Here is a 25012-nt window from a genome sequence, read left to right as displayed (position 1 = left end):
TGAGTTAATTAAAAAAAAAATTTTTTACCATCAGCATTTTTTGTACATCCACGCTGACACTCAAACCCGGTTCCCCCGTCCCTAAGTTGGCAGTACTGTTTGTTAACCACAATGCTAAGGTTCTCCTGTTTCTATCAGGTGCATTTGGCCACGCCCAGCACCCTAGGAAGGTGCCCGCTTGATGGATGCTGTGCAAGCATTTTTAAATGTAAAATTATCCTTTTACCTGCTTACTACTCCAAGGGACCCCCATAAAGCCTGCAGCTTTCAGGCCTGCCTCTGAGAGTAGCAATGTCTTGGTTGTAAATGTAATGATGTTTTCCTTCCTTCTAGTTGTGACTGAACACCAGGGAAGAGTACCCTTGGGTGACTTTCCATGGCCTGCTCAAGTTTGCCAATGAACCAATCATTCAAATAGCAGTTATACAGCGCACAGCTGCTTCATATGAGGCAGCCCGGCAGTATCTGCAAGAGAGACTGATCTAGCGGTAAAAGAGCAGTAAGATCTAGGCCTTAAAAAATAAATTAAAACATTTTTTTTTTTGATTCTTTTTAGGTCGAGCCTAGGCAGCCCTGTAGTCAGGTCCTTATCTTTTGAGGCAAAAACACTTATTTATTTCTGAATAATAAGTGTAAAAGCGTTAAGGTAACCATGTTGTTCCTGCTTACATTTCACATGCTTTCCTTAATCTTGCATTCCCTATCAGTTTTTGGAATTTCCAGGATTCTGTTACCTTTTTTTTTTATTCCGGCAGCATTTTACTCTTGTCTCCCATTCCTCATAGCCTATTTCTCATTTTCTCCAGCGCCACAGGGTCATAGGAATGGCAATAGCACTATGCAAATATGACAATTCCACTGCAAATAAAAAACAAAAGTATAAAACATTGTCATTTTCAACACCAAGAGCTCTAACTTTCACAAATGCGAGAACGATTGTATTGTAAATGCGAGTTTTTAAATACTGCAGTTCGATGAACATGTTGTGTTTAGAAAGCGAATGGAATCATTATCAGGGGCTCGCTGTGATTGATGGACAGTATAACGAGGCCAGGAATAGCTGCATTTGAACAGTAAACACTTTCACTTTACGGAAGGTGTAAATAAACTAACAGGAAGGTTTTTTGTTTAGCTTATTAAGTACCATTGAAAATGCTCCCTAAAAGTGCATTCCTTCCTGTTAGGGGTATTTTTAAAATAATCTATCGGGGGAACGTGTTGGTTTTAGAAGGCACATTAAATGCATTTGTGGGAGCTCACAGTAATTGATGGCCAGTATAACGAGGCATGAATGACGTATTTTGCTTCTGGTATAATATTTACTAATGGAAAGGCACCTACTTGGCTCAGTCAGCTTATGTTCAATGCGGCTGGCAAACATTATGCAGAGGACTGTTGTGTCTCCCGATGCAGCAGTGGAGGCGCTTTTGGTTTTTTGCAATGAGTGGGACGGTCTTGTTTATCGCTCATAGAGACTGGGTAACGTCATCCGGGAGCAGCGTTACCTGTTCCGGTGCAGCAGGAGTAGAACGACGAAGTTGGAGGAAATAAAGGCAAGCACCCTGAACCTCCCAGCCAATTCTGGAGGGTTGGCATGTAGGACCCCTGCCATATCGGTAGGTGCCCTCAGTAAATTTCTTATTTTTAAATAAAATATTGACAACAATGTCATGCACAGGTTTGAAGAGTCTCCTCCCTAGTTTAACTAACTAGCAACTTTGCTCGCTTTGCCACACACACTGAGGGCTCATGGAAGTTGGTTATTTATCAGTACTAAACGAACTCCTATAGGGTGAGCACGATATTTAAAACCACAGGCAGAAAGCAACAATTAACTAGCATTGGCACAGCCAATAGGTCCGTTGGGACCGTATAAGTGTTTAGCCAGAGCTAGTGGCTTTGTTAATGTCTTTAAGCTCTTTAATCACTCCATCTCATGGTGATGAAGCGGTCTATGCATCTCTGAGTGGAGAGTGTCAGCCTCCAGCATAATAAATGATCAAATACAACCCCTCAAAGGATTCCAGAGACCGTAGAGACTATAAACCTCTTTTCCCCTGCAGTGATGGAGCGGTTTATGGAGCTAAGTGGAGTGGTGGTTATCCATCCGCGGAATAAATGACAGAGCAATGCCATGTTTAGGAGACGGAGAACAGAAAAGTACTTCACACAGCTGCGATAAGCGGTTTATGCTTGTCGGTGGATGAAGGGAATCCATCTGAGGAATACACGTAGGTAAAATACCAGCAGATGCAGGAAAAAACACTTCATGGTGCTGTTAAAGAGCGGTTTATACTATCTGGAGGATAAATAAAATAAATGATGCAAAGTGTCGCCATGTGGTTACGGTAGAGAGTTGAAAATCGCTTCATATCACACCGATAACTAGAGCACTTTATATCTTGGTGCTAAAGCGGTTTATGTTGCTCCCTTAGAGAACAATGTCCATCACATTGTAAAAATAACGCTGTGTGTGGGTGGTGAATTAGAATGGACAACCCCTTAAGAGGTTTATGTTGTTTAAGAATGTCCGACACCACGGGCTGGTATAAATGTGAATAGGAAGTGCCTGGAGGGGGGGAGGGCGAGGGTGGGGGGAGTTTAGCTTGGGTGTTGTGATAACATAATGAAAAATGTGTATATCCTGTCAGTGCGGCCATATGATGCAAATATGTGACTCATGTACCGACCTGTTATGCACTGCTTACTATAACTTCATATATCCTGCTAATAAAGAAATTTTCCACAAAAAAAAAAAGAGGTTTATGTTGTTGAGAGTTGAAAGAACTTTGGAAACCAGCTTTGAATTACGATCTCCGCTTAACATCTTGTTATTGTGTCCAAATCAGTTTTCTATCCATGTACCTAAAAAGGGGAAATGTGTTACAGTGTTGCTGACAGTCATTTAAGTCTTGGAGTCGCACTAGCATATAGTAATTTTGGGTAAATCACACCGTTTAAGCCATATTAACTCTGAAGACTTTAGGGACTATTAAACTATAATATAAAATCTATTCCAATAGAAAAAAAGACAGCTTGTAACAGTATGGGGTATATACAAGGTAATACAATGAAGTATTCCTGCATTGTGTTAGAAGCTGTTTTTTTTTTTTTACGTGGTAAGAGGTTTTATATTATAGTTTCATAGCTCGTGAAGTCTTAACAGTGAATGTGGCTTAAACTGTGTGAGTTGCACAAGATCACTATATGTTCTGATGACGCCAATATTGAAATGACATCGTCAGTAACAATGTAACAGAGAAAAGTGATGTGTTCACAGTAGCAGGATATTGAACTGAAGTAATGATTGTAACCTGGTTTCCTGTGTTCTAATTTGCCACTTCAGTCTTATTTGCGAGACCAGGAAGACTGTCACCCAGGCCCTCGTCACCAGCCGACTGGACTACGGTAACGCCCTCTACGCCGGAACCACCGCCAAGCTCCAGAAGAGACTCCAGCGGATCCAGAACGCCTCAGCCAGACTCATCCTCGACATCCCACGAAACAGCCACATCTCCGGACATCTGAGAGACCTGCACTGGCTCCCCGTCAACAAAAGAATCACCTTCCGTCTCCTCACCCACGCACACAAAGCCCTACACGATCAAGGCCCGAGCTACCTCAACAACCGAATCAACTTCTACGCTCCCAAGTGCCACCTCCGATCAACCAGCCACGCCCTCGCCGCCGTCCCTCGCATCCGAAGAGCGACAACAGGAGGAAGGTCCTTCTCCTACCTGGCCGCCAAGACCTGGAACTCCCTCCCGACCGTCCTGCGCCTGACCCAGGACCACCTCTCCTTCAGGAAGAAGCTCAAGACCTGGCTGTTCGAGCAGTAACGGCACCCCCCCCTCCCCCTAGCGCCTTGAGACCCTACGGGTGAGTAGTGCGCTCTATAAATGTCTTTGATTGATTGACAAAAGGCCCTTTAATGTTTTAAACAAAGTGTATGCTGATATCTGATATGGGCATTTTTTAAGACCTTAACAAACGAAAATATTAGTGGTATGGGGAAGCTGTGTTAGTAGTTGTTTGGCCTCGTGCCACAGTCAAAGGTCCTTATAATAATGCTTACTGTATAGTTTGTAAATGTTACATTTTTCGCAAATTTGAGTACCATAAACTTGAAAGGAAGGACTTTGTGTATTTTCTGTAAACGAACACAGTAATTGTGCTCAAAATTATTTTTACAGATAATGGGCTCTAGCAACAATTATTATACAAGGGCGTCCAATATGCAAACACATTACAGGAGCAATGTTTTCCACTGTATGTCCTGTTACGTGTGTTGTTCTACCCACGTCTGATAATTGAATAAATAGCTTTGGCCACAACATGAAAAATGTAGCGCCCTGCTGATATTTCTGAATATATCATGTTTTTAAAGCTTCTTCATTTATAAATAAGCGTGTGTAAATAATGTAATAAAATCAAATATTCAGCACAATGTAACTGGTTCACAGCGCACACTGTTTACCTTAACTTTACCCGCACCCCTCCCCACAAAAAAAAGAACGTTTCTCAACACACTCATTTTGAAATGATACTTGCAAATAACAAAAGACGCATGGAAATTCACGCTGCTTAAAAGGTACCTCTAAAGTAAAAAGACTACCTTTAAGAGAAACATTCCTGCAAAATAAAATGTCTTAGTGTGCTTACTGCATTACATTTCTGCAGATAGAGGATGCAGCTTCTACTAAACCACAGTCCGAGTTGGTGCAGAAAAAGTAGCCGCCTGAAAGGGTTAATCTTCCTGCACAGCTTGAGCCCGAAGGACGCAGCTGAACCTTAGGAGTGGGGGAGGAGGAGGAAGAGCCTGGGAGGGCTGGTGTTAAAAAAAACCTAAAAAAAAAAAACCAAACAAACACACAGACTCCAGGGGTGTGGGAAACGTTAAAGAAGTTTGGCTGTTTCTGGTTTAGGGACTGGTGGGTGGAGGGATTTATCGTAGTGCAAGGTCGGGGTTGGGATTTTGCTTATTGTTTATTTTTGTGAGAGTTGTCTGCGAGACGTGGTATAATGTAGTGCAAACACAGTTTCCCTATCAAGAGCTCGTGGTTTCCCAGGACCCTCAGATTTACTGACCAATACATTTTACAAATGTGCTTCTTTAATCCATGGGGCAGGAAGACCTTCATTAGAGACACGCACACAACACAATCATGTGCAAATATAATAGGTGGTACAGACTGAAGAAACTAGTTCAAGCAGCTTGATATTTAGGGGCACTGGTCACAGGCTCTCAGCAAACCCGATAATACAGAACATGTGACGCAGAATTTTCTCTCCGGCTTAAAAAAAAATGTGCAATGCGAACATCTACTGCTTCCGATAAACTGCAGTTATGATGGGTTTTGCTTAGTCCTTCACGTTTTACAAGTTGTACAGCACATTTAATGAAAAAAACATGGCACATGTAGAATCTGAAACCAGCTGCAACAAACGGTGCAGAGATTCGAAGCGAAGAAGTGGCTCAACATATAACGCTGCCGACTCTAGAGCTGGAGAACAGGGTTCGAGCCTCGGCGTGGGCTGGATCACTTAATAAATAAACAGAGATCACGGAGAGGGGTGGGGAGAGACAAAGAAAAAAACACAACACATGTGGAGGGGAGATAAAATAAACAAGCGCGGCCGCGAAAGTGAAAGCGACCGTGCTGTCTTCATTGGTAACATGATCCACAACAAGGGAGGAATGCAGCTGCCACCCTGCACGGCACTACTCGCTCCCCAGACCCAAACGCCATGGGAGTGAACGTTTAGAGAAAAGGCGGGACATGCACCCGTCTTTGGCCATTTGCATGCTTTCATTATTGAAAGCCACACACAAAGGCCCATGGAATGTGTAGGAGTTGCCAGACCCACATGGAAAAGTCTTGCGGAAGTTTGGAGTGTTCACAAGAAGCCTCCCACAGACAGCGCATGTGTGCCGCGCTAGGCTCGACCTAAAAAGCAGACTGGGTGGAAGTGCTGATGGAGGTCCGCGATGGGCGGAAAGCAAACATTTAAAAAAAAGTAGTTCTCCTACAGGACAGAGAAGGAATGTGAGTGTATGTTAATGGTGCTCTGGGCCTGGTGAAGAGGGGGGTTCCAGCGGGCAGGGGGGCTCAGCAAAGACATATTGGTAAGTGGAAAGCCTAGTATTGCAAGCGCCCACAGCAGAATAACGAGAGATATTCAGGCTGTGTGCGCTTGGGGTACGGGAAGAAAGCGAGCGAAAAAAGAACGACACAGGAGATGCAGCCTGACCTAAGCGCCAACTCCTGCTACAAAGGCGGTTAAGAAATGTTTTCTAATTTCCCGCTTACCTCACAATCGCGTGAAAAACTCTTCACTGAGCCTGCCCCTCCTTGCCACCTACAAAAGGGGCCGCCTTTCTGTGAGTCTGTCCAAGGTGAGTACCAGACCCGATAATTGGAGCTTGCTGTGACTGATACGTTTATTTATTCATAAGTTCTGGCTGGAAACGAGTCCTAGGACTGAGCTAAGATCCACCAGAGCATCAAGCGGGAGGGGACCCCTGTCATCCAATAATGAAATGGATAACATGAAAAGCAATGTTGCCAAAGTGTGTACGGACCACTTGTTTAGTGTTCACATCCGTGATATGTAATGGGTTGATACCACTACCAAAATGCCAATCCTGTCATCTAGTGAATAAAGCTGACTAAAGCACAGCAGCCAATGGCTTGAACAGGCTGTCCAGAAGTCCTTTTTGTGTCTATATGTATGTGTCCTTTTTGTGTCTATATGTATGTGTCCTTTTTGTGTCTATATGTATGTGTATGTTGTGCAGTGTGTTTTGTTTGTGTGGTAAAATGGGTTCTCCACGGACACCAAACACTGCCAGTAGGGGACACCTAAAGAGTCGAGATAGAAAGTTAGCTGTGGGTCCGCCCCTTCACCCACTGGATGTCATGTGTTTTCATTGTTTGACTTGGCTTGGTTGGGCTCTTCCTACATGTGACAGCGTTGTAATTGCTGTTTTATGACTTTTATAGTTTAGGTCGTGTTTTTTTGTTTTAGTGCCTTAGCCTCTCATAAAGGTCCGGTACTATTCATCTATCACCTTTATTTATTCATTCATTTGCTCACTTTGCTGTCATGAGAGTATGCTGGAAATATGGATTTGTTGTTCACAAAGTGAAGATGTTCGTGCGTGTAGGCTTTCTTACAGATGCAACCAAAATACTGTCCCTTTCTGAAAAGTATTTACTGTATAATAGTTTGCAGTGTCTGCCGTTAAGTTCATCCCTTTCAACACAAACTTCATTTTCTGACTCCTCTACATAATACTTTTTATTGAGTGTACAGCTTGACTCTGCAAATGCTTTCTGTACCCTAAAGTGAGCCCTTCTCCCAGTTTCCATATTGGTGTTTCCTACAATGTTTCTTCATTATCAGCCTCTCCGTGACAGTTGGGGAAACATACACAAAGTCGCCCAACTATTACCATATACTTCCCTTAACAAAAATAGACAGAAGTGTTGACTTTGCCAGTGCTTGTTTGCACTCCTTGGAATAACCACCCGTTTTAAAAGCTCCAATTTTCATTGCATGTCATTTCATCGTTCATCTGTTTCGAAAACCTTAAAATTAGGATTTTCATAAAGGTATTGGTAGTCAGCCTTAAAATGACTTGAGTGCCCTTTGAGGTCTGTGTGTTAACTGAAGGTTACAGTTTGAAATTCCCACAAATCGACCCAGGCATTCATCATTGTTAAGTCGGTAGAACGAGCAGTATCGTGTTGAGTAATAATACCATCCATTATTGTTGCACCAAGAGACATTTTATTTTATTGCATGCACTTGATTTCTGTCCACCATTATCATAGACCTTGCCTTTAATGCTTGCTAATAAAGTGCATTCTCATGAGCAACCCTGAATGACACTGGTAAGGACATAATCCAGCTAGAGTCAAACTTATTAACGTAATATACACCTCCACCAAATTCCTACTCAAAACTAATACACACTGTTCTGTGACGAAATCATTGAGACCTGGGAGAGAAGGTATCTGCAACCCACCGCGCTGCACAGCCACGCTAATAGCAATATGATGCTATTTATATGTCTGCGATTAAAAAATGAGATGCTTGCATAGTGGACAAGGCAGATGACATGAGCATCTTAAGTGACTCATCATGGTCAATTAATGTAATCGCTTATAGCAATGCATGTGTGTTTAGTCATGAGCACATGAAATTGGAGAAGCAGAGTGTACACTGTATAGAAAGGAGAGCTATTAATATCGGTTTGATTCATATGAACATTTGTGAATTTACTTATTCTCGTATACACAGCTCCCTAGGTTTCAGATTGCTTTGAGTGACATTTTCATAATTTCAATGTAATTACGAGTGACATTTCAACGACTATGAGTGACACTTTCTCTCAAGTCGACAGCAAAATATAAATATCAGAAATTAAACGTATTTGAGCAACATGAACCTTTAAGATCTTACAACTGCTGCAAAGCATCTGAAATGGAAGTGCACTGTGGAACCTGACTGTACCAAATAAGTACCGACCACAAAAACAGGATAGATCTCCCATGGGTGGACTTAAGCAGAACCACTTGCCTTATCCTCCCTCTGCATAAACTGATCAAACTGTGCTGAGAAGCACCAGAACGAAACCGTGTATCCCCTCTCCAGTTCCATGTGACCCTCAAAGTCGCTTTCTTTCCCAAATGTCACCTCATAAATAGGACCAGGCCTGGTCCAGCTCAAATTCTGTAGAGAATGCTTCTCAGTCTGCACATTCACAATCCTCCCAGTAATAAACACCTGTGTCTCACCAGGGCTGGACTGACCTCTGGGGATTATTGCCTTTATTAACTGCAGCAGTTCACAGGTAAGCCCTCCTGAACTGGCCACTTACCAGTAGAGTTACACCTGGTTGTCTTTTTATTGGCATGAGGAGTATTTTATTGCCTTTGCAAACATTGTGAAAAGCACTTAAAGCTGGTATGTTTTGCTCATTAGTTCATACCTTAAACAGTAAGAAGAAGAAGGCACTTTACAATGTTCTGGAGCTGCCAACTTAATGATCACTGGCTGCTAATTATAGTAAGCAGACAGAATAAACTTTATAAAGAGAGTCTTTATAAGATTATATATCATGTTTGACTCTTAAATCTTAAACACGAGGTGAACAAATGGCAGGTATTTCTTTGGAAAAGGTGGCACCCTGCTTACCAGTGGTTTACTATGCTGCATTGGCATCCTACGTACGGTAGGCTGGGGCACTATCTGAGGTTATCTCTCACTGTCTTTGAGCTCAGGACAGTTTTAAGTCGCCGCAAATCATGCATCAGTTCAGGTCACACAGCTTACTGGCCTCAGTCTTGCTTCTGGTGAACTGCTTAAGGCAAAGGGTCTCTGGGCTGACGCAGAGGGGTCATACTGCTGACCGAACGGAGTTCAGTGACTGTGCACGGTGACCCTGACAGGACCATACAAGTGCGCCTCTGCCCCCTTGCACCATCACAAGTGGGCAGATTATGTTTTCTAGGTCAGGTGGGGGGCCGGAGAAGTGTTGCCCCTCCAACATGTGGAGAGCTGAGCATATGAAAATTGCTTCCAGCCGGGCAGGTTCAGGCCTCCTACCAGAAGGCGGCGATTGCCAGTGCCTCAGCATGGGCGGCCGGGTGCCACACAGTATTTAGGACATTTTACAATAGACATCCTCGTTGTTGTGTCCGTTGGTAGTGAGTCTGAGTCATTAAACACTGAGCGGCAGGCAGCTGATCGCATACCTTGTAATAAAAAAGCACATTTGTAGGTTAGCACTTGGCTTCACTGTCTCACTGTGATTTTTAGGTCAGCACAACTTGGGTCTAGCATCCGTGTGTTCCTGCACAAGAAAGACCTGTGACTGTCTTCTAAGTGAGTGCTCTGATGGCCACAGTTTTCTGAAAGCTTACATGAGTACAAACTGTCCTACTACGGCTCCTCAGGATGTAACTATTTGCACAAGTGTGCTTTATGAAGTTTAACAAAACACTTCATACTTTAATTCGGGTTTATGTTGTTTTACCGAACGTGACGGCTGCTCACACCACGCTGTTCTAGACATTACACAATAAAGAACAGTAAATGTTCTGGCACCCAGGATAATGTGCTGCATGGCTAAATACTTATAAGGTCCCAAAGGCGAGACCTATTGGCTATGTCAATGCTTGTTGTCTTAGTCTCAAAATATTTTGTGTAGTAAAAAGCCACACTCTGTCTGCAGACACGTGGCTGGTGCTGGCTTTGGACACAGGTGGTACAATTTGAATGTAGCTAAGGTTTTGTTTGACTTTCTAGATTTACGCTCACTCAGACCCCCGCTCCTTTCATCATGCAGGGCAGGCTCCGAATACATCGTGCAGATCATGCACGTCCTGCACCGCCCATAGAGGTCGAATGTGTTGACCGTTTGTGTAAGACTGTTAGTAGGTAGTGCAGCACTGCAGTCTGTGCAAGTCAGGCTAAAATGTGTAAATAAAGTGTGTGTGGCTGCAAGTGCGGATTGTGTGTCGTGCAGGCACTTTGTAATTTAAAGCATTACACCACCAGCGCGTCCGCAAATAATTTTATGCCCCTCGCTCTAGGCACACTTACTTTTGCAGCTACAGCCAACGGTCAGCGAGAGTAGCCTCTCTCAGTGCCTGGTGAACAACTCAGCTGAGCTGCAAACGGCTGCCGCAGTCCGTGTTTAGTGAGCCGCCGCCGAGCCTGGCAGGGTCAGGTCGTTCACTCATTACCACAGAGAAGCTAGCTCCGTGAGCTACTAATCTGAAATTCAACTGCTGACCGCTCAGGCCACGGGTGGGCGGCAGCCTAAGGACCTGTCCCACGCACTTGCCTATAACTGTGAGTCTCATGGAAACTCACACTCCTGACCTCACTGCCAAAATGTCGCGGTACTAGCCATTGGCAATCAGTATCTAATCTTTATGCCGTGCCGCGCGGGGATTTAATCAAGAGTGTTACATACTAGCAAGCAGCTCAACCAGCTCCCAAGTCGGCTGAACAGTGCGCACGGACTGCCATTCGACTCCAGCAAATGGTGGTATTATTAGCAGCCAATGCTCGGGCCACAGTTCTTGACAAAAGGGGGTGGAGATGGACGGAGCATCTGAATCAATAAAACACTCACACCCAGTCAAAAGATCTGGGTTTAATCCATCACCGTTCTTTAGCCCACTCTGCCACCCCAGTTCAGACATGGCTATATGCAAATCAGTCTGACCCTGTGCCTCATGGGAACAGTCCAGCCCGAACTGCCGTATCCCTGGACCCTGAACTCCAGATTCAGTGGTTACAAAGAAGATACAGACAAAGAAGAGCTGCTGACCAGAGAACAGAAGACCTGCTGTAGAATTGTGGCATGAAACCCTGCCTGCTGCTTCTCTAAGGTAGACCATAGGTAGCCCATAGGGCACGGTGCTGTGTAATTAAAAGGTAGGACGTATACTTTTAAGTTTTACATGTCTCAAATTTGTTTTTCACTACGGCCTACTTTTCCCATAGGTTAACATTAGGGCTTCCTCATTACATCTAATAAGCTGTAATTCCCAATTAGAAGGAGGGCGATCTTTCATGTTTAGTACCTTTGCTGATAAAACATCATTAATGGCAAAGTCAAATTTATCGTTTTACCACGTTTAGAATGTTACCATTTTACTGCTCCTTATCCCGTTGTACCTGCAGCCTGTATCTGATCTGATTGCATGTCTGGTGACAGCTGGCCTTTGTGTATTCCCTCTAGGCAGTCACACACAAAGGGAGCTTTGGTGTGATGTGATGGGCCAATCTGACAGGATGGGAGGGAAGAGCTGGGCACAGCCTCACACTTACACCTCAGTAGGCTGTGTCCTGCCCACACACACCGGGTCGCATACCCCCCTGTAGTGAGTCTGGATCCAAGGAAGGAAGGATGGACCTCTGTGCAGTTGAAAGCCCTTCATTGAAGTCTACCCCACTTTAAAGGCACCACTGTGGATATAATAACTGGACTTAAGACCCTGCCAACTCAGTACACTTCTGGACCTGTGGACACTCTGCCAGAAAGGACTACTGTGCTGCTGAAGGACTTCCACTTGCTCTGGAAAACCTGCTGTGTTGCTGTGCTGCCTGCTGCCCTACTGGTCTAGGTGAGAAGGACTGGACCTGCATCACTTGACCCTTAGAACACAGAGTGTCTCCAAGGGCTTACTGGCTTGCCTCCCGATCTGAGGTCTCAGTACATAAACGACTTCCAGCTATCCTGCTTTTTCACCTGGACTCTGCCATCTCTGCGTATTCTCTGCCAAGTGTTGCCATTCCAGTCCTGGACCCTTGGAAGTGAGCGTAAGGTACTTGTCCAACCTATCACTGCTGCTGAAACGGAACTGGCTCATCGCCCCTGTTTGCGTGAACCAACGCATCTCTGCATCCATGTGGCTCACCTTTGGAACCACCACTATGCAACGCTCTTAAAGGAAAGACCTTGCATCTCCCAAGACAACAGCATCAACGTCAAACTCTGCATCGCATCACAGCCAATGCATCATCGCTGTTGTGCAACGAGGACCAGGGGGAGGGAGGATAGCACAGGGGGGTTGAGGGTGGACTTTTTCCTTTCTTTCATTGTTCTTTTGTTTTTTTCCGTTAAGAACTTCTTTGTTTCTGTTTCCATTATTCAGAGACATATGTGTAGAAGGTCTTACCCGAGTCTCAGGTACACACTCAGACTAGGTCCACATAAGATACTAACTGGCTCCTATCCCAATTACGATACCCAATGAGGAATAGCTTAACGCAATGCCAATACTCACTCCAAAATCAGTTACTTCTTATATCTATAACTGACAAGGGACTATAAGTCTAGCCAAGTGTTCTGTTTTACTATAGTTATTCTTTTTGCATACCAACCCTACTTTAATTGACATGACACGTCCCACACCCACTCACAATCTCAATATTGTCTCCCTGAATGTGAAGGGTTTAGACTGCTCACTACAAAGCCACAAAATAGTGGACTACCTCTTCAAAACCAAAGTGGACATCCTTATACTACAAGACATGAGAATTCCACAAAAAGAAGCCAATACATTCAGCAATAATTGGGTCGCAGAAGTCACTTGCTCCCTTGCAATACACAAAACAAGCATTTGCAATGCAATAGGTCTCGCATTAGGAAAGTTTAAGCTATTGGTATTGTAAATGACACATTTTTAGGTTTCGCTGGAGGGCGGAGCTCTTAGCTCCGCCTCCAGAGAAATCTCTTGATTTCCAGTAAGGAGAATGGAATACGCCCCCCTGTCCCATTGGCTAGCTCCATAAATGGAGGCTAGCCATTGGAACAGAGATCTGTCCGTCAAGGCCGGACCAGATTCGGGGGCGTTCCCGAGATTTTTTCCCAGGGCGGAGTTACGTTTTTTCCCGTTCCCTCCCCTTTCACTGATGCGCTGTCCCCTCGCTGTCCTGTGCACGTTTCCCGCCGTCCGTGTCCTCTCCCGCCCCCTCCTGCCGTCCGTGTCCTCTCCCGCCCCCTCCCGCCGTCCGTGTCCACTCCCGCCCCCTCCCGCCGTCCGTGTCCACTCCCGCCCCCTCCCGCCGTCCGTGTCCACTCCCGCCCCGATTGATGGTGATCTAGAGCCGGTGCCCACCCGGCATTTGCCCGTAAAAATCAGCCCCCGCCTGCCTACCTAAGGAGAAGGGCCGCTGCGCTGCCCGCAGCGACCCGGAAGTGGTTGGCCGGCCGGCCAATCCCAGCGCGGCCGGCCGGAAGTGCCCGCCCCCGCAGCCCGGGGGGAAGAAAGAAGAAGCATGGCGGCCGGTTTGCAGGGCTCCCGTGATGCGAGGGAGCCCTGCTGCATCTAGGAGAGCCCAGGAGGAGAGGAACCCCGCCCGCGGCCCCAAAGCGACCGCCGGAGGAGTGCTGCAGGGAGCAAGGCTCCCGTGTGAGGAGGAGAGCCCCGCCCACCAGAAGACAGTCGGTGAGTGCGGGTGCATACGTTTTTATAGACAATGTGTATTCCAGTGGCCAATCCTACATCTTGTTCTCGATTTAAGTCTGCATTTAACCACACTTTGTTTTCCCCATTTTTTCTGTAATTATCCATATTTCTGTTTTGTTAGTGTAAAAATTAAACTGCAACTCGTATATTTCCACATGTAACAACTACATGTGTCCTCATACTCGAGTGCCTAAGCGGTGTTAGCAGTACATAATTGCGACATGCAATACAATATAATATACTCATCTGGACACATTAACCTTGTCGGACACCTTAAATGGCAGCATACCCAACTTAATTAAGAGAATTATTCTCTTTTTTCTGTAACTCTCCTGCCGCAATCTGCACAGCTACTGGCCAGGCAGTCATGTTTGATGGCACTGAGAATTACTGAAAGGAAGACATAGACTGTGACTGTGGACTGCCTCCTTGAGCTACAGTCTGCAGTCTCAGCACATCACTGCAACCATGCTCTGCATGTATTTACAGTAAACGTTCTTTAACACCAATTGAATGTGTTACAGTAAATATGTTCCCTCTGTCAGAGACATAAACAAGCAACAAAGGTAAGAAACAGAGCCACCACACAATTATAACTGGCTCGCAATGACCTTAAATAGACACCGGGCGTTAAGCTCGAGTTTTCTACGTCGTCACTCAAAACCTGGAGGCGGAAACACCTCGAGTTATTCACTTTTTAACCCAGCTTCAGCTTTACATCATATGTCCGCTCAATCACCTGCCCCTGTTTCAACATCCATATAAGCACGTAATGGAAGAGTCTTACAAAACACGGCATCCCCTAAAAAAACACCTGGCCTCCTATCAACCACACCTCTGCCAGTGCAAGTCTCCATTGACCTATGCTGACCGGGCAAGGGGGCATGTGGTGTAACAACAGCTATGTCCAAGATCAACCGCCTCCCTCAAGTCTGTGGGGACCCAGGAGAGGCGGTAGAAGGCAAGATAGGCCATCAGCCACCATTTGTCCAACGCTTAGATCTCTGGACACCCGGGGTAAGACAGCAGGACACAGGAGAAGGAAGGTCTTCCTCAGATGACATCAGAAAAGTGGGTAACAACTTCGGTTTTCCTTCTTTACGTCTAAGCATCGGAAAACTAGATTTTGAACAGTTATTCCCAACAAGCACTGGCGTTGCCAATAGGTTTCGCATTTGGAAAGTTGGAGCTATTGGTTTTTGTAAATGACATTTTATATTTATATATCGTTATTGGCATTGTCAATAACAATATATAAACATAAAATGTCATTTACAAAACCAATAGCTCCAACTTTCCAAATGCGAAACCTATTGGCAACGCCAGTGCTTGTTTATTTATGTGTTGGTTTTGAAAATAGCGAAATTAATAGCTTTGTCATTTACAATGCCAATAGTTTTAACTTTCGCAAATGTGACACCTATAGCATTTGTAATGCAATATGTGTGGTATTTACGTGACTTGGATGTATTGATATTACAAATAACAATGGCTTTTAATTTTTTTAATAATTAATACTTAAATAAAGCTTACTGTAATTTATAATGGCAATAGCTTAAACTTTTGTAAATAACTTTTGTGAAGATTATGTTCAGTGTATTTTATTGTGACGAAAATCCAAGAACAGAAGTGAAATATTACCATCTTTTTGTGACATTTGTAATAAAGCTTGAAACATTGAGAGAACATATTTGAACCAGTTGTTGTTGTTGAATGGTTGCACAGATTGATCTGTGGTGGCGCTGAGTGATGTTGTGGTGGCGACGAGTAATGCTGTGGCATTCAGTGATGCTGTGATAGCGCACAGTAATGTTGTGGTGCCCCTGAGTGCTGCTGTGGTGGTGCTGAGTGATGCTGTGGTGGTGCTGAGTGATGCTGTGGTGAGGCGATAGATAGAGTGAGGGCGATAGATAGAGTGAGGGCGATAGATAGATAGAGTGAGGGCGATTGATAGATAGACAGATAGCTAGAGTGAGGGAGATAGATAGAGTGAGTGCGATAGATAGATAGAGTGAGGGCGATAGATCGAGAGAGGGCGATAGATAGGGTGAGGGCGATAGATAGATAGAATGAGGGCGATAGATACCCCCAGACCCCATGGACTGACCCTCTGACGCCTCCTGATAGCGCCCAGGCCCACTCTGACGGCTGGGCTCACCCATGGATTTCTAACTGATTGGGCTGTGACAGAATGCGTTTTGGCTGAAGAAGTGGATGTGTATGCATGAGCTGTAGAAGCACATTCACCAGGAGAAATGGGGGCCCTGTGAGAGGATCATTGGGAGAAATGTAGTGGGAAATGAAGCATTTTAGTGCCGTTGTCCTGATAACTTTGCTTTGAGCTTAATAGTGTTGTGCACCTATTTTAGTGTAGGCGATGGCAGCTCTCCCACAAGTGTCAGAAAAAATAAATAAACCCTGCCACCGGCTCTTTCTTCACAGCTTCTGTGTGTGTATTCTGCCTGACTGCATAACGAATCAGGCCCCAAGAGAGGCTTAACTGGCACCCAGTTTGGAAACATGAGTTGGAGCAGGGAGCTGAGGAAGGAGCCTGGGGCAAACAACTGGGAACAGGGTGTAAGGGGCTGGGAGATGGGGGTAAGGCAATAAGGTGAGAGGAAGCAGTCAGAAATAAACGAAAACACTGGAAAAGCAAAAGGGCAACTGACAAAGCCAGTAAGTCTGGTTTTGTCTTGGTTAATGTTTGTTTTGTGTTTTTTACAAAACATTGTTTGTGAAGCTGGTGGGCTCTCAATCTGTAAAAACAAATAATAAAGGCTAGAAGCAAAAACATTTAGCACAATGAAGGGAATATCTGGAGGATTTAAGAGGGAAAAAAAATGACTAACGCTTCCGATAGTTCTAAAACTAAATTAATAAACAAATGAAGAAGGAAAATCGGGTCGCTGGGAGAGAGAATCTGGAATACGTTAAATAGTTTCCGATTTAAGAACGCACACAACAGTTCAGTAGGGATGGTCAGCGTGTTTCTTTTCCCTCTCAGACCTTCAGACATTACAGACAATGCTCTATCTCATTCCACACTGGAAAACAAACACCTAGGAGCAAGAAGGCTGGGGATCTGGGCCAGGCAACTCTGCTTTAGTCGGATTTAAGAGAGCGAGAGAACAGTGCGAACGTGGAGGCCAGAATGAGGGCAGTGGGAGGGTGAGGAGGGGCACAGAGCCAGAGGAGGGTGCGCGGGGCAACGCTTTGTCTGGGCACTACGAGCGGAAGTTGAAAGGTTGCGAGGAGGAAACGAAGGCTGAATAAAGTGGGTGAGGTCACAGCAAGAAGAACCTTCTCAATGAAGCAAATTTGCATACGAAGGGGAAAAAAACAAAGAAGCGAGGGGCTCTAAGCGTTACAACCATGGGAGTGGTGTAAATCTCCTTGTTTCACAGAACACTTTATGACGTGGTGTGGGGATGACAACATCTGCTGCCAGCTATCATTCCTCATTATTTTCAACGCGCATGAGCCTGGTAAGAGTGCTTTTATATTTTGAACTGTGTTTTGTCCAGAGCAAATGCCACGCAGAGCGAGACATTGGTTTGGTGCTGGGTGAAAGCCAAATGCTCGCAGGGGAATGAGAGTTATCCAGAGCAAATGCCACGCAGAGCGAGCTATCAGTTTGGGGCTGGGTGCGGGGGCAGGGGAGCGACATTGGGTGGCGGGAGCGGGGCTTCCTTTGAAGTCTGAGTCTGATGCCGATGGTGTGCGATGTGCACATGCCCGGCTCACATGAACTGTACCCGATCCGCAGTTTGGGTGGACTTTTGTAAGCCTTACTATAATCTCGACAAACATGCATTGCTAAAGCAATGCTGTAGTCGAGACCTTAAAAAGAATCATCGCGAATTTACAAAAAAACCCTACCACAAACTTGAAACCTATCCTATATTACCAACACCGAGGGTAGATAGATGATATCCATTTTAAGCAGAGGAGACTCAAATATTCATGTTGTTAACATATGCGCCCCAATAATGATGACCCCTCCTTTTGAAATACTATATCATACAACATAGGCCAGTTACCACCCAAAGATTTAATTATAGCTGGAGGCGATTTTAACCTACCACTAGGTATGATTCTTGAGTACCAGTCTAGCTACAAGTACCACCCTCCCAAAGCCCATAAGGTTTTACAGAAGCTCTATACCAATTACAACTTAAAGGATACCTGGAGACTTCAAAACGCAAACTCCAGGCACTACACCTTCTTTTCTGCCCCACAAAAACTTAATTTCTACAGTAGAATTGAATATATTGTCATCCCTGAAATCTACACCTAATTAATAAACCAGGCAAACATTTATTCACAACTTCTTTCCGATCACTCCTGAATCACTATATTGGTTGCTGGTACAAACCCCAAGCAAACATTTGGAGATTTAACAATGACATTTTAGCTAATCCAGACAAAATAGAAAAAATTAAAGAAACTATATCAAATTGTACATCAGATAACACTTCACTGACGGGGCATATACAAACATTCTGGGATGCTCTAAAAGCAACCTTAAGGGGCACACTAATCAACATGAAAGCGAAAATCGATAAAACTAATAACCCTTATTAATTACATTGAAAGAAGAAATAAAACAACTTGAATCACTACACATTAAAAATCGAGACATAAAAAACTCTCTCCTGTTTCACAAACAAAAAATGTGAATACAAGGCTTTAAGTGAAAAAGCTGGTGTGTGGATTAATAGATTTAAAGGCCTTAAACTATGTGAGGCCAACAAAGCCACCAAACTGCTAGCCTCATCCCTCAAGCATAAACAAAACCAAAAAAGATTTACTTCCCTTACAGAACATAAAAATGTATCCAAACTAATGCCCCAAAATTACTAGAAATCTTCATAATATTCTATGAAGGTCTGTATTCTGATGACCAACACAATGCCAGAACAATGCTCTAATTATTCAAATAAATTGAAATTGCCTCACCTGTCAGAGGAAGACAAGAAGACCTTACATAAATCAGTTTCCACAGAGGAAATGATAAAAGCAGACTCTGCACACTCAAAGAAATTAAAGCGCCCAGCCATGGCGGTTTTGCAGCTAAGTTTTATAAAACATTTTACCCATCTGTTTAACCAAACAAGAACAATTTAACAATTTTGCAACAACTGCCACCTCGGGGAAGGGGAGGAGAAGAGTGAGCAAGAGGGTTGGCCCCACGTGGAGAAATATGGAGAGAAAGGGAGAAGAAAGGAGAGATTGGAAGGGGAGAGATGACCAGAAAGACAAGGAGAGGTGTAGAGATATCACAGAGATCCTCCCTCAGCCCGACACTATTCAACATTTACATGGCCCCGCTCGCACACGTCGCCCGACAGCACGACCTCAACATAGTCTCCTACGCCGACGACACTCAACGGATCCTCTCCCTCACCAAGTACCCCACCACCGCCAAAGCCAACCTCCACGAAGGAATGAGGCCATCGCCGACTGGATGAAGATCAGCCATCTGAAGCTGAACTCGGACAAGACTGAGGTCCTCATCCTCGGCTCCAACCCTTCAGCCTGGGACGACTCCTGGTGGCCGACGGCACTGGGGGCAGCCCCGACACCCACCGACCACGCACGCAACCTGGGAATCATCCTCGACTCAACGCTCTCAATGACCAATCAAGTCAACGCCGTTTCCTCCTTCTGCTTCAACACCCTCCGCATGCTCCGCAGGATCTACAGATGGATCCCGACAGATACAAGAAAGACAGTCACCCAGGCCCTCGTCAGCAGCAAACTGGACTACCGAAACGCCCTCTATACGGGAGCCCCGACCCAGCTCATCAAACAACTACAACGCATTCAAAACGCCTCGGCACGACTGATCCTCGACGTACCACGACACGGCCACATCACCCCCACTTGAGAAACCTGCACTGGCTCCTGTCAACAAGAGGATATCCTTCAAGCTCCTCATCCACGCACACAAAGCACTCCACAAGACCGGCCCAGCCTACCTCAACAGACAGCTCTCCTTTTACATCCCCAACTGCCAGCTACGCTCCGCCGACCTCTCACTCGCCACCGTCCCGCGCACCCGAAGAACAACCACCGGCGGGAGATCCTTCTCCCACCTCGTCGCTAAGACATGGAACACCCTCCCACTGAGCCTACGACAGACCGAAGACCTCCTGACCTTCAGGAGGATATTCAAGTCCTGGCTGTTCGATCAGTAGCACCTCCCCAGCGCCTTGAGACCCTCCCGGTTATGTAGTGCGCTTTACAAATGATTGATTGATTGATAGAGAGAGGTCATAATTATAAAGACATGAACAGGAAAAAGCACAATTTTGACATCAAGGATGATTCTACGCAGCATCACTTAAGTGAACGGTCACTGTGTTCGGGTAGTGGAGGGAGACCACAAGGGTCTGATCACTTTAATACAGGTTGAGATGATCCATCCTGCTCTGCCTTTACAGAGAGCCTGTTTAATATTTGTGTAGATTTGCCCAAGTACTTATAGGGATAAAGGGCCTGATGTACGTGCAGTACATTCTGTAAAACTGCGCGAAGTTTGCTGAATGAATTGTTTTTTTGTGAAACGACCTGTGTACAAATCGGTTGGTTCACAAAATACCAAATCGAAGCGGGTCGCAGTTCGACCCATCTCATTAATATTAACAAAGTGTTTTCTTCCAGCACTTGGCACAATGTTTTTGTTACACATGTGCGCCAGCCTCGACCCAGGGCACGATGCTTACTCCCATTTTGTAGCCCTGGACAATCAAATGCAATGGATTGCCTGATCGGATGCCCTCTTACACACATACACACACCCAAGTGACATGGCTACACCCCACAATGAGTGTGAGGCCCTACGAGTCCTCTCCTGGAACATCAACGGAGGCCTGGACAAGGTGAAACACACGGCGGTGCTAAAATATTCACAGCGGTCCACCCCAGACATCCTTTTTCTGAAGGAGACGCATCTCTTGGGAAACCACTGTCCCTTGCATGCCAGGGATTCGATAGGGTCTGGCACTCAGGCTTCTCAAGGGGTTCCTGGTGGGTGGCGATCCTCTTGCGGCGATCCCTTCACAATTGTCAGAGAGATTAAAGATCCTCAGGGCCATTATGTACCCATTATGGGGACGCTTGGGGGCGCCACTCTTAACCGGATGTCACTTTATGTGCCTCCAGCGACCCTCAAGCCCACCCTTTGTACCATCGTAGATGTACTATTCTCCTTTCTCCAGGGGTTGACAGTGGTCAGAGGGGATTTCAAAGCAGTCATGGAATGCGCTAAAGCTGCCACCAGGACACCGTCCTCCCACAGAAGCCTAAGCGCCAAATGACTTGCAGGGTGGGCCATCAGACTAGGCCTATGCGATGTATGGCGCACATGGAATCCCAGGAAGCTCCAATATACTCACACCTCCGCTGCCCACCATACCCACTCCTGCAATGATCTGCTACTTATGCCTGCCACCGAATGCTGGGCGGTCACCAATATCCAAATCCTAGCTCGTGGCATATCTGACCCCTCTCACCTACACAAAGGGGACCCATCAGGAGCTCTACGCCCCATCTGGAGCCTTAACGCCTGGTTCTTCCAAGGCACGGATCACGAACAGGCCATTGGAAAAGAACACAAACGGTATTTCCAAACCAACGAGCACAGTCGACTCACACGGTACGCTGTGAGCAGCTGGCAAGGCCACGATTAGAGTCTACACCAAAGGTTATCTCAAACACAAACGCTTGACACAAAAGAGCCACCTCTCCAAGCTGGAGGGCCAGGCCCTTCGCCTGGAGCAAAGCACTGTGGTGGCGGATGGTGAGGCTGAACGCCCACAGCTTGATATGTTGCGAGAAGAAATAAGTGATGTATTGCTTGAATCGGCCAAAATGATGTGGAGGGCCTCCACAGCTCTAGTTTATGGCTGGGCTGACAAAAATGGCAAGCTGCTCCACTGGCTGGCCTCGCGCCCCCTGGCTAACCAGATAGTTCTGGAGATCCAAGACGACCAGGGATGCATACACCACATCCCTGCAGCTGTCGCGCAGGTCTTTGCTAACTATGACACATCACTCTATTCAGCGGTTGAGCCTCAGACACCAGAGTCCGGTTCCCTTTTTTACAAAATGTCCCCCTCCCATGGCTAATGAAACTCGATACACAACGTCTGGACCACCCCATCACGTGAGAAGAAATTGAGGAGGCAATCTCGCAGATCGTGTCTGAGAAAACGCCTGGCCCAGACAGGTTCCTGGCGGAGTACTATATTGCATTTAAAGAAACCCTAGCACCCCCTCCTTCACGCTCTGTACTGCGAGGTGGGCGAGAAAGGCGCTTTCGCCCCAGAAATTGATATGCCCACCGTAGTGGTCATTCCTAAAACAAACCCCCCCTCGGCCACCTGTTCAGAATAAATATCCACATTTGTAAAGCGCACAATCACCCGTTAGGGTCTCTAGGCGCTGGGGGCCGTCGGGAAGATTAAGCAAGCTATTGCCCAGAGTCACATGGTGCTGGGCTAATCTGCCGCCGGTGCCGGGGATCGAACCGTGATCCTCAGATTCCGGAGTCAGTCGCCCTGGCCGCGGCGCCACACCTCTTCCCTAATATAGCCCAATTTCCCTCATCAACACTAAAGTTATAATCTACGCCACAATCCTGGCCATACAAATTAAACCAATACTTAGCACACACTAATACATCCAGACCAATGCGGATTCATGCCGAATCGTAGCACAAGGCACTGCCTGAGACGCCTCCATGTTGCACTGGCCTGCCACCACCTTCTCTCTCCATACCTCGCTTTATTGTTGATCGACTTCGAAAAAGCCTACGATACGGTTGAAAGGCAATACTTGGAGGGTGTGCTGGAGTGCGTTGGATTCGGCCCACACTTTTCCAAAAACTGATACGAGTACTCTATTCCAACCCGTCAGCCAGGGTCCTTACAAACGGAGCACTCTTGGAGGTCTCCCCTATTAGAAGAGGAATGAGACAGTGCTGCCCCCTGTCCCCCCTCCTCTTTGCTCTGGCAATAGAGCCGTTTGCGTGTCTCATCCGTGCTGATGCGCAAATACAGGTATGGCGATGGCAGGGAACCCATGGAGACTGTATCGCTCTATTTTGTCTAAAAAGCTCATGGTATTTAGCCCTGATATTGATATTGTTTGTATTACGTGATGCTGGTTCAAGTAGTGTAAAGTGCATGCTCCTAGGGTGATGCGGTAATAAATAAACAGTGTAATTTCTTCATTTTCATACGCAAAAAAGGTATAATGATAACTCGCCAAGAAATAAATGTAAGCTGTGAATGTTGGAAGAGGCTTATGTGTAGCAGGATGTCGTAGACTACTAATGTGCACAGAAGTGCTTTTTGTACCGTATTGGATCATCAAATTGTGTTTATATGCAGCTGTACTTCTCTTTGTAGTGGTTTATGCTCTTTTAGAAAATAGCATAGGCTTCTGTGCAAAGAAAGGATGAAAAATTGCTTGTGTTGATTAGCACTACCCAGGCAGCTTATGTACACATGCCTGGTATATCTGTCTGCAAATATGCTAGAATGGGGTGGCACCTGTGCCACCTTCCTTCTTGTAGTTTATATATTGGCTATGAACACATGCAAACTGTGCTACAGATTACCTATTGAATTTTCAGGTCAAGATGTCGGCGAAAGGTTTTGTGGAACCCGACTCTTCGCAGATGGGCCGGATGGACCTTTCAAGGCCAGACGTCATGGCATTCTTGATTAAAAAGCTGGAGCAACTTCCAGAAGGTGACAGGTACTAATGATTTTCTGTTTCTTGGACCATTGCCATCATGGTGTGTCTGATTTTTTTTCTCCACTTATTTTATAAATGAGAGCGTAACATTGGTATTTCAGTAACTTGGCAACGCACATTAAGCATAGTATCTAACACATAGTCCCTTCCAATGTTACCTGCTTCCAGTCTTGCATGATATAATCTAAGCCTGCATAGCACATCTCAGCCCCATAGTCTCAGCAATGTTCAGTCTTACTCAATGTCCACGGTCTTGTCTGCAGGTAGGACATCAAGAAGTATGCCTCGCCTGCTCCCTTGCATGCGTAGGATGTCTTCAATTGCATACCAAGAAGGGTCCACCATTCCTGTAATGTTAGTTGCCTAGTAGGGTGTGCCGACACTACTCATTGTCACCAAATATGACCTAAGCAGGCGACAGCTAGCCTTGGTCCTGGGTGTAGATGGCTGTTATGTTACAGCACATATGAATATCCTACAACATATGGTTCCTGAGCATGCTGCACAGGTCATGATCAGATAGAGTGAAAGAAACAAATATGGTACAATGAGTGACTACAGGGGTGTGTCCTCCCGCATCCTTTCATGTTGCACAGATTGATCCCAAAATAGGAACAACTGGCATTTCGAGTTGTCCGAATACGGCAAGGAGCAGCAAGAGCAGTGCCAGATGATCAAAGAGTCCCTAGTAGGGTGGTAGAAACTGATTCTGGAATGAAGATAAATGAGCCATCACCATACAGGGCTTTATGGGTAAAAAGATACAGTGTTTTCTAACTGTGTGGTGCAAAGACCTCAGCACCTCACCTGTCGGAGAGCCTGCTGGTAAATGGCAGGCGAAGTGTGCCACCATGTTCTGAGCCACCTGAAATTGTGACGCAAGAGAGTGATTCATGTCAACCAGCAGTGCATCTCCATAATCTAGGAGACTAGCTATAAGTGCCCATCTGACTGTCTTCCAATAGAACAATAGAAGCCACAGACACACCTTGCTAAGAATGTGAAAAATACCAAAACAGGAACTGCACGTTACATTCACTTACTTTTCTATAGAAAGTTTTTCATCAATTTAAATGCCAAGGTTTTTTTATCACCATTTTTGGACAAGGTAGATTGCCCAATTCTAGGGGCCACCAGTCATCCGACCAGTTCTGAAGTGCTTTCCCACAAAGAAAACTTTGAGTGTTCCTCCATGTCATTGGCGGGAACTCTGTTTCATCTAAGCAGCCACAAAACTGGCTTTCGTT

At 45.6% G+C, this 25012-nt stretch overlaps 1 protein-coding gene across 2 annotated transcripts in view; it reads left to right on the top strand.

Annotated features, from left to right (window-relative positions):
- Positions 1-25012, top strand: part of LOC144773447 (transmembrane protein 126A-like) — a 53548-nt gene that overhangs the window by 2670 nt on the left and 25866 nt on the right. For both annotated transcript variants that reach the window (XM_078658477.1, XM_078658476.1), the window contains exon 2: positions 23641-23765. In XM_078658477.1, the coding sequence (XP_078514603.1) occupies positions 23647-23765 (119 nt within the window). In that variant the 5' untranslated portion in view covers positions 23641-23646. The remainder of the gene's footprint in view (positions 1-23640; positions 23766-25012) is intronic.

This window comes from Lissotriton helveticus, chromosome 8, assembly GCF_964261635.1.
Source record: "Lissotriton helveticus chromosome 8, aLisHel1.1, whole genome shotgun sequence".
NCBI lineage: Eukaryota > Metazoa > Chordata > Amphibia > Caudata > Salamandridae > Lissotriton > Lissotriton helveticus.
Note: the sequence above shows the minus strand (reverse complement) of the source record. Positions and strands in the feature narration are given on the sequence as shown.